The sequence below is a fragment of the Trachypithecus francoisi genome, unplaced genomic scaffold (assembly GCF_009764315.1).
Source record: "Trachypithecus francoisi isolate TF-2019V2 unplaced genomic scaffold, Tfra_2.0 Lachesis_group20, whole genome shotgun sequence".
NCBI lineage: Eukaryota > Metazoa > Chordata > Mammalia > Primates > Cercopithecidae > Trachypithecus > Trachypithecus francoisi.
Window position 1 is genome coordinate 55,121,971 of NW_022681466.1, and position 10,815 is coordinate 55,132,785.

The window sequence follows — 10,815 nt, forward strand, 5'->3', positions numbered from 1 at the left end:
AGTAAAACTTCAAAACTGGCTGGACGTGGTGGCTCACGCCTGTAATCCCAGCACTTTGGGAGGCTGAGGTGGGCAGATCACTTGAGGTCAGGAGTTCATGACCAGCCTGGCCAACACGGTGAAACCCTGTCTCTACTAAAACTGCAAAAAAATTAGCCGGGCATGGTGGTGGGTACCTGTAATCCCAGTTACTCAGGAGACTGAGGCAGGAGAATCACCTGAACCTGGGGGGCAGAGGTTGCAGTGAGCAAGATCGCACCACTGCACTACAGCCTGGGCAACAGAGCAACACTCTGTCTCAAAAATACAAAAAAAAAAAATTGGTTTTGAAGGCATGGATGGCAGGAATTCTCGCCCCTGGCCTGGGTGAGCTAGAGGGGAGAAGCAAGGACATTTAGGTCCCTATCACCACTTGCCTAGACAACTTCACAGGAAGGCCCCTGGGAACCTGAGATGGAGCAGGTGAACCCTTCACATCTAGATGGTGAGTCCAGAGGAGGTATTCAGAGGGTTGCCTTCTTCCCCTTCCTACTGCTGCCCAACGATGGCCTGCAGGCTGAAAGAGCCCTTTCCTCCTGGAACTGACATGGGACCTGTCCTGTTTGGGAGCAGAATGGTGAAAGGAATTAACATTAAAGACAAAGGGACAGGCAGTCAAGGTAATATGAGGAGGAAAAATTGCTTCATTTCTAGGCTCCTTCCCCTTTTGAAACAGATAAAGTTGCATCCATTATATGCTCAGTGTTTATATTCAGAATTGCAGTTCTAGCCAGGGAGGTCTCTTGCCTCTCCAGGAATTTTTTGGGCCATTTATGCATTACTTCTGAGGGAGGGCCAGTGCAGGGCAGTGACTTTGGTGTTGGTTAGAACTGGGTTTGAGTCTGGGCTCTGCCATTATAAATATCGTGACCTTAGGCAAGTCACTTGATTGTTCTCTGTCTTAGTTTCTTCATCTGGAAAACAGAGATGAAAATAGCACTGTTGTGGCTGTGGAAAAGTATTTCTTTCTTTTCTTGTGGAAAAGTATTTAATTCAAACCTTTCAAGTAAAGCATTTAACACATGTCTAATATATAGGAGTTATTCAATAAATGGTTTAATTCTTTTTTAAAAACCCCAAAAGTTATAGCTCCAAAATTTTAAAAGAAAATTACAGAAGTAGGCCGGGCGCGGTGGCTCAAGCCTGTAATCCCAGCACTTTGGGAGGCCGAGACGGGCGGATCACGAGGTCAGGAGATCGAGACCATCCTGGCTAACATAGTGAAACCCCATCTCTACTAAAAATACAAAAAACTAGCCGGGCGACGTGGCGGGCGCCTGTAGTCCCAGCTACTCGGGAGGCTGAGGCAGGAGAATGGCGTGAAGCCGGGAGGCGGAGCTTGCAGTGAGCTGAGATCCAGCCACTGCACTCCAGCCTGGGCGGCAGAGCGAGACTCCGTCTCAAAAAAAAAAAAAAAAAAAAAGAAAATTACAAAAGTAAAAGGAATTTTTAATAGCTACAGAGAGACTCATGTCTGCTAGTCAACTACAGTTGAAGTCAACTCTTACATAGTTATATATAAATACAGCATAAAAAAGATTCCCAAGAATACAACAAACCATTTTTTCTCAATAGAGTTCAGAATTATAATAATTCTTTCACATTTTTTTTTTTTTTTTTTTTTTTTGAGACAGAGTCTCGCTCTGTCGCCCAGGCTGGAGTGCAGTGGCCGGATCTCAGCTCACTGCAAGCTCCGCCTCCCGGGTTTATGCCATTCTCCTGCCTCAGCCTCCCGAGTAGCTGGGACTACAGGCGCCCGCCGCTTCGCCCGGCTATTTTGTATTTTTTAGTAGAGACGGGGTTTCACCATGTTAGCCAGGATGGTCTTGATCTCCTGACCTCGTGATCCGCCCGTCTCGGCCTCCCAAAGTGCTGGGATTACAGGCTTGAGCCACCGCGCCCGGCTCTTTCACATTTTTATACAACAAGAAATGCATATCCTGTATGGAAGTGAGGTACATTTTGATGTGTTTGATATGACATGGGGTCTCCCAGGGTCTTAGGAAGATCCTAAGGTGGTGTGAGGAACCTGGAGAAGGACAAGAGACAAATACTCATGGCAGAGACCTCTGTCCTCACCCCCTAGCTGCTCTAAGATTAAGAAAGACTAGAGCAGCCAAGGCCTGCAGCAGCCAGCCATGCCCACAACAGAGGGGCCTCTCTGGATTTCTGTATCCCTGGTTTAAACAAAGGCCCAAGGGATGCCTGCCCAGCAAGCTGAGCCACCAAAGCTCTGGGGATCAGGGGGAACAAAGGCAGAGGGAGAGCAGAGTGCTGACAGGGCCAGAGGCCAGAGGCCGCAGGGCTATAAAGAGGGGGGCCACAGAGCAAGTGGCACCAGATGGAGACCCAGACTGTGCAGCAGGAGCTGGGTGAGTAAGGCCCTCAGGGTGCCCTTGCCCTTCCTCTCCTTGCCCTGCAGAGACATGCCCAGGAGAGGGCCCAGTTCTCCTGTCTAGTGTGCAGAGCCTTCTAGGGTGGCTGGAGAAGACTGGGGAACTCTGGCGGAAGGTAGCCTTCTCTTGTCATCCCAAGAGGAGTCACTTATATAGCAATAACCACTGCCCTAGCAACCAAGGCTGGGGGGTGGACATGAGCCCCCAAGAAATGAGCAGGGAGAAAGTATGGGGGCAGGACCTGGGAAATGTTGCTTATTCAGAGATTCAGAATGGAAAGATATATTACAGAGTTTACACGCATCATTCCTGGGCCTGATACCAGCCAGATGGAGGGCCATGAATATCTGTCCTAAGTCAAGAAACCTAATACACACCTGCCTGTCTTCCTTCTTCCCTTCCTCCCCGCTCTTTTCCTTCCTTTCTTGCTCTGTTGTTCCTTTTTTCAAACTCATCCTACCATCTTTACTGTCTACCTAACCTCTATGAGCCTCAGTATCCTCACTTGTAAAATGGGGATAATGATAATTCTTAATTCATAGGCTTTGTGTGAAGATTAAATGCGCGAATGCATGTAAAGCATTTAAAACAGGGCCGGACATGTAGATAGCCATTGTTGAGTGTTAACTATTGTAACTCTTTTCTTCTTCACTTTCCTTCAATTAGTCTTTTTCAATGTCCCCCAATCCCTCATCCCCACATGTGCTCAGCACGATGCTATACCAATCCCCTAGAAGACCCAGGTCTTGCCATTGAGGTGCTCACCAGGACATCCAACCAGAACACAGATTGGTACTGTGATGAGTGCCAGAAATCAAGAAAGAAGGCAAGTGGCTGTGGGCTGGAGAAAGCAGGAAAGCCTCTGAGGAGGCAAGGTCAAGGTTGGGTAGGACCTAGGAGATAGAAAAGCAGAAAGGAATGGCCGGGCACGGTGGCTCACGCCTGTAATCTCAGTACTTTGGGAGGCCGAGGTGGGCGGATCACCTGAAGTCAGGAGTTCCAGACCAGCTTGACTAACATAGTGAAACCCCGTCTCTACTAAAAATACAAAAATACTCCGTCTAAAAAAGGAAAGAAAGAAAAGCGAAAGGAGCCAGATAAGGATGAGACTGTGAAGGGTTACGAGGGAGTTTGGGGCTTGGGATCCTGGCGTGGCTGGCTGTTTGGCCAGTCACATGAGGGGTCTGGCCTAGGTGGTTACCAAAGAGTTTATATTGCGGACAGAGGCAATACTGTCACCTGAAAGCAAATGAGAGGACAGGGTTACAATGCTTGTCAGTACTTTACCTGCATTATTGTTTCTGATCCTTTTTTTTTTTTTTTTTTTGAGATGGAGTCTCACTCTGTTGCCCAAGTTGGAGTGCAGTGGCGAGATCTCAGCTCACTGCAACCTCCGCCTCCTGGGTTCAAGTGATTCTCCTGCCTTAGCCTCCCGAGTAGCTGGGACTACAGGTGTGTGCCATCATACCCGGCTAATTTTTGTATTTTTAGTAGAGACGGGGTTTCACCACATCGGCCAGGCTGGTCTCAAACTCCTGACCTCAGGTAATCCACCCGCCTCAGCCTCCCAAAGTGCTGGGATTACAGGCGTGAACCACCATGCCCATCCTATTGTTTCTGATCCTTACAATAACTCTGCATGTTGAAGCTTTACCAATGGAAAAACTGAGGCTCAGTCTGGGTGCGGTGGCTCACGCCTATAATCCCACCATTTTGGGAGGCCGAGGTGGGTGGATCACTTGAGGTCAGGAGTTCGAGACCAGCCTGGCGAACATGGTGAAACCCTCCTTTCTACCAAAAATACAAAAACTAGCCGGGCATGGTGATGCATTGCTGTAGTCCCAGCTACATGGGAAGCTGAGGCAGGAGGATCGCCTGAGCCTAGGAGGCAGAGGTTGCAGTGAAGTGAGATTGTGCCACTGCACTCTAGCCTGGATGACAGAGCAAGACCCTGTCTCAAAACAGCAACAACAACAACAAAAAATCCCGAGGCACAGCTAGTGAGCGGCAGAGCCAGAATTCCAACCAAAGTCTGTCTTGCAGACTTCAAGTCTCCTTTACCTTTCGAGGCATTCCCTCACCCTCACCCTCCTCCCCAGAGGCCACCTCATTTATGTGTGCTCTGTCTTCCAGAAACCCTTCCAACCACGAAGATGGCTCAGACCAACCCTACGCAGGGGTCCCTGGGGCCATGGAAGGTAAGCCCACCCCCATCACATCCAACAGGGCAGGGGTGAGATGCTGCACAGAGCAGGCCCCAAGCCTGTGCTCATCCATGAAGCAGTGACTGACCAGAAAAAACCCAGTTTGTAGGGGAAAGGTCCACAAAAGCTCCAGTGCTGTCGAAGGAAGGATCTCTCAGGATGTCCTGTTGGACAAAGGAAGGATGACTCTGGACGCCAATGATGGGTGGGAGATAATACCTAGTTTCCTAACTCCTCTCTCCTTCCCACTAAAGTCATCTTAAAATACAGCAGCCCAGCAATGATTATATCCATGGAGAAAATGAGGGCCCATAAAGAGATTTACTACTAGATCCCAAATCAATTACAGGACTCAGCCTCCCAGCCTGAGGCTGGCTTTAACCATTGGCCGAAGTGGCTGATCCTCAGGCCTCTCACTGGCCTCTCTCCAACACTCCCCATTCTCTTCATTGGGTCAACTCTGAGGCCAACTTACAGCTTTGGGAGTGGTCCTCTGGCCAGGTCCACAAGCCAGATTTTAGTTCAAAGTGCAAAAAGGTTGACCATAACTCTTTTTTTTTTTTGAGACGGAGTCTCGCTCTGTTGCCCGGGCTGGAGGGCAGTGGCCAGATCTCAGCTCACTGCAAGCTCCGCCTCCCAGGTTTATACCATTCTCCTGCCTCAGCCTCCCAAGTAGCTGGGACTACAGGCGCCCGCCACCTCGCCCGGCTAGTTTTTTTTTGTTTTTTTTTTAGTAGAGATGGGGTTTCACCATGTTAGCCAGGATGGTCTCGATCTCCTGACCTCGTGATCCGCCCGTCTCGGCCTCCCAAAGTGCTGGGATTACAGGCTTGAGCCACCGCGCCCGGCCAACCATAACTCTCCTTTACACCCTAGGTTTCTATGGGGGTGTGGCTGGAGAAGCTAAGAATCTGTAAGGAACTCCTGGGACTCCCAGAATCCTGGCCTCTGGGCCATGCTTATCAAGGAACTGTGGTGGAATGGGAGCCCATAAGTCCTTGGCCTGTCCATTGGTCTAGCTATTATCCTTGGCAGACCATTTCTACAATAAACCAATCCTCCCTCCACATCATCCCTACTCTGGGCAAATGAACACCAACCAGTGGCGTTAATTCAGACCCCTTCCTGCCCTGTCTACACTGGAAGAGACCTCATCAGGCGTCCCAGGCTACAGCTGGTAACAGAAAGCACAGAGTCAGACACAAGTTAAGCTGTTGACCTGGGCCTCTGTTTTTCCTGATGTACCAGGTTCTAGCTCTCTTGTGCCATTCAATCTCATTTCAGATAACCATCTATGATCAGGAGAACTTTCAGGGCAAGAGGATGGAGTTCACCAGCTCCTGTCCAAATGTCTCTGAGCGCAGTTTTGATAATGTCCGGTCCCTCAAGGTGGAATGTGGCGCGTGAGTATGGACCTCTGCAGAACCACAGTCCCTTATTTCAAGTCCTTTCAGACATGGGACCATAGAGTGGGGATAGGGGAAGAAGGATGTCCCCCTAGGCTCTAGTCATTTCTCAGAGAGAGGCCTCGAAAGAAATCACTACATGCATAATTTAGTAAGCCAAAGCTAGAAGGAACATGAGGTTCTTAGTGGCCTGGTACTAGATTTCAGGGGCTGGATAAAGAAATACATACAATGGGATGGGGCAGTGGCAGTAATCACATTTTTGCTTCTGGAGTTCACAGGCTGCTACCTAGGGTGCCCTCAGAACAGCCACAAGACCCTTGAGTTTTTCTTGCCTGCAGAAAATTGGTAAAGAAGAAAATGTCAAGTGGCTGCCTCTGTGGCTAACTCTCCTCCTGCATGTCCCAGAGCAGACACTGTTAGCTAATTTCTTTATGAAAAAAAAAAAGCACCTCAACCCCATGACTCCAGAGACATATTAGCTCCGGATTCATCTTTCAGGCAGTTTCTTGTTGATGGTTAATCTTGGTGAGGGAGACCCTCTCATTTTTGTCCTCTGACTCTTGGCAGAGTAGTTGAGGCCTTTATCATTAGCCTGAAAATACCTAAGGAAAAGACTCGCCCTTGACTAGGCAGAACTGGCCTTGCATGTGGATAGGCTTCCACAAGTTGCTTGCCACCAAAATTAAGCTCTTCAGTCCTTTGAAAGAAGTAACACTAAGGTGTCATCACTGAGACCCAATTGTGAAAAACTGAACTGAGTGTTTCAAGTTTTAAGTATAAGTATGGGGCACTAGGAGAAAGAACTTGCAAGTCACAGGAAAAAAGAGACTAGTAATCCATCAGTTGCTTGTTCATCCCTGTGCTTTCTTAAGAATAAGTCAACAGGTTTGGCTTGAGCCAAAGCAATAGTCCAGGGGTGTCTAATCTTTTGGCTTCCCTAGGCCACACTGAAAGAATTGTCTTGGGCCACATATAAAATACAATAACGATAGCTGATGAGCTAACAACAACAACCAAAACTCAAAATGTTTTGAGAAAGTTTACAAACTTGTGTTGGGCTGCGTTCAAAGCTGTCCTGAGTTGCATGCAGCCCTTGGGCCACAGGTTGGACAAGCTTGCAATAGTCAGTCACCAGATTCTGAACCAGGTATGGAGAAAAAGAAAAAAAAAAAAATTTTTTTTTTTTTTTTTTGAGACAAAGTGTTACTCTGTTGCCCAGGCTGGAGTGCAGTGGCACAATCATGGCTTACTGCAGCCTCCACCTCCAAGGCTCAACCCTCAGCCCCCTGAATAACTGGGACTGCAGTAGTGTGTCACCATGCCTGGCTAATTTTTGAGTTTCGTAGATGGGGTTTTGCCATGTTTCCCAGGCTGGTCTCCAACTCATGGGCTCAAGCGATCTGCTTGCCTTGGCCTCCTGAAGTGTTGAGACTACAGTGAGCCACCACACCCAGCCAGGAAATACAATTTTAGATTGGCTTTGCTAATACACTTCACTCAGACCAGTGAAGTAGACAGAACTTTTCAGTGATAATCCCAAAACAAATATTACATTTATAAACCTGCTTAGTATACCTGTCAACTCATTCCTCACCTCTTGTGATAAATTACTTTGTACAGCTCTACTGGGATTGGCTTGGTATCTTACCCCACTATTAACTTATCTAAAACGAAAGATGCCTTCTCCCCAAGGCCATATAGACTTTGAACACCATGAACAAACACTACATGTCTTTGGCAGCTGGATTGGTTATGAGCATACCAGCTTCTGTGGGCAACAGTTTATCCTGGAGAGAGGAGAATACCCTCGCTGGGATGCCTGGAGTGGGAGTAATGCCTACCACATTGAGCGTCTCATGTCCTTCCGCCCCATCTGTTCAGCTGTGAGTCTCTGAAATTTCCACTTCTGTGCATATGAGGGATGGGACAAGAGGGTGTGGACAGACGGACGTTCATGCTATTTCTCATCAGTTATGCTGAATGTGGCAGGAAAAAAGACAAAAGTAAAAAAAAAAGAGAAAACATCACTTTCTCCTCTAAGCCTGCTATTTGATTTTTCTCCACCAGGTGGTATTTCCCTTAAGTTAAAACTAAGGGCCTTACAGGTGGCAATAAGTGGATACTCAAGAGCCCAGTAAACCTGTGAAACACTAGTAAATGAGTGAGTCTTTACCCTGTAGTAAAAAGCAAATCCTAGGCCATCTAAATGTCAATCTGTGCAACATTTTACTGCAGAAACAGGGAAATGCTGAAGTAACCTTTCAGTAAGTGGGAATGACTAAAAAATAGGCAAGTCTTCCATTATCTATCTACATTGATTGATAATCATCTTCTTGTTCTGAACACTTAAGTATTAATAATGCATCAGGCTGGGATGTTTCTGGTCTTTGGAAAGAGTTCAAGCAGAAAGCAGGATGATCTTCAGGGTGTGTTGAAAAATGATCCCTGTATTAGGAGTTAGGTTGGGCTAGAACCTTTCCAAATATTCAGTCCTTATGTGAGTTTCTTGTGATTTTGGTTAATAATCTCACCTCGGTTCAAAGTCTTGCCAAAATTCAACTGATGGAGAAGTTAACCGAAACAGCTCTAATCCAAACAAATAGTTCCCTATCTGGAAATTATTTCAATCTTTTAAAAACATTTCATTTTTCCACCCTAAGGTATAACTGACATACAGTAAAATGCACAGATCCTAAGTGCATATTCTCATGAGTTTTGAAAAACATATAGATCCATGTTACCGACACCCTAACCATATAAAGAACATTCCATCATAGTTCCCTGGTGTCCCTTTCCACTCAATTGCTCCCCTACCACTTTCTATCATCAAACAGTTTTGTCCATTTTTGAAGTTCATACAGGTTGGTCTCTGCCTTTTTAATGCTTGTGTAGTATTCATGTCCCCTACTGGACATACGGGTTATTTCCAACAACACACATACACACGCAAGCACATACATACATATTTGGGCTTGCTTTTTGTATTAATTTGTGAGATCTTTTTTCACATTAGTGAGTATTCATCCCTTGGTTGGCTGCATTTTGTACTTTTTCCCACTGTCAAATCCTCTTCATTGTTCCAAAACAGTATATCAGTTATTTGTACATTCCAAATGTTATGGCATTTAAATTGGAATAAATAAAATTATGGGTAACTTTTTTCTCATATATGTTGCCTTAATCTTTTTAAAATAAAGTATCATGTGCTTCCTTGTGTAATCCAAAAAAGTGTTTCAATTTTGAAAAACGTGAATGATAGCCATAGCACTAGTACTGAACATTTTAAAACGATTTATGAATTACAGAATCATAAGGAGTCTAAGATGACCATCTTTGAGAAGGAAAACTTTATTGGACGCCAGTGGGAGATCTCTGACGACTATCCCTCCTTGCAAGCCATGGGTTGGCCCAACAACGAAGTCGGCTCCATGAAGATACAAAGTGGGGCGTAAGTACAAAAACAGGATTGGAATACACTTCAAAGTAACTCCTGAAGTTGCATCGATGGTTGTTTTAATCAGATTTCATATGTATTGGTATAGATGTCACATTCTAGTTATACATAATTTTTAATCACAAGTTCTTTATACTAACTACCACTTAAGGTTGCAGATTTATCTCCCCCAGACATGCCTCTATGGAAGAATTTATGTTGACTACTTATACCTCTTTTGATGATTAAGGCTAATCAACTAGCTGTAGCCGTATTATGCTTACAAATAGTGCCTGACACATTTAGGATGGCTATGTTTTTCTAAGACTAAAAGCATCCCATACCATTAAGTTGAGGAAAGAGGCTCAGATTTTGGGATGTTAACCAGATTCCTAATTAGTTTTAATAATGAAATGTACTTTGAATTTCCCAGCTGGGTTTGCTACCAATATCCTGGATATCGTGGGTATCAGTATATCTTGGAATGTGACCATCACGGAGGAGACTATAAACATTGGAGAGAGTGGGGATCTCATGCCCAGACTTCCCAGATCCAATCGATTCGCCGAATCCAACAGTAGCTGATTAAAAGCTCCAAGTACGATAATTCCTCAAGCATGAGACCTTGCTAAACACTCTAGAATGAGTTTTATGTTCTGCTCACAGACATTGCTTTCAAATGTTAGCTGCTGAAATCCACAATAAACATCATTAAAAAAAAAAAAAACAACTTTGTAGACTGAATTAACTACCGTGCTTCACACAAATCACACCTATGTGGATGAGAATTTTTTTTTCTGAGATGGAGTTTCACTCTTGTTGCCCAGGCTGGAGTGCAATGGCGCTATCTCGGCTTACCACAACCTCCGCCTCCTGGGTTCAAGAGATTCTGTTTCTGCCTCCCGAGTAGCTGGGATTACAGGCATGCACCACCACACCCAGCTAATTACTGTATTTTTAGTAGAGACGGGGTTTCTCTATGTTGGTCAGGCTGGTCTCAAACTCCCGACCTCAGGTGATTCTCCCGCCTCGGCCTCCCAAAGTGCTGGGATTACAGGTGTGAGCCACCACGCCCGGCCTGTGGATGAGAATTTTTGTTGTTGAGACAGGGTCTCACTGTCACCCAGGCTGGAGGGCAGTGGTGTGATCTGGCTTAACTACAGTGTCGATCTCCTGGGCTCAAGTGATCCTCCTGCCTCAGCCTCCTGAGTAGTTTGGGCTACAGGCGCCTGCCACTGTGCCTGGCTAATTTTTGTACTTTTTGTAGAGATGAGGTCTCACTATGTTGCCCAGGCTGGTCTTGAACTCTTGGGCTCAAGTGGTCCACCTACTGT

General features: G+C 46.0%; 1 protein-coding gene across 1 annotated transcript; it reads left to right on the forward strand.

The window, feature by feature from the left end:
* The first annotated feature begins 544 nt into the window (after positions 1 to 544).
* Positions 545 to 10,194, forward strand: CRYBA1 (crystallin beta A1). Its single transcript, XM_033185284.1, has 7 exons — positions 545 to 659; positions 3,146 to 3,316; positions 4,569 to 4,633; positions 5,924 to 6,042; positions 7,790 to 7,931; positions 9,354 to 9,496; positions 9,915 to 10,194. Exons 1-7 carry the CDS (start codon positions 545 to 547, stop codon positions 10,060 to 10,062), a joined length of 903 nt encoding a protein of 300 aa, XP_033041175.1. The 3' UTR covers positions 10,063 to 10,194.
* Positions 10,195 to 10,815: the final 621 nt, after the last annotated feature.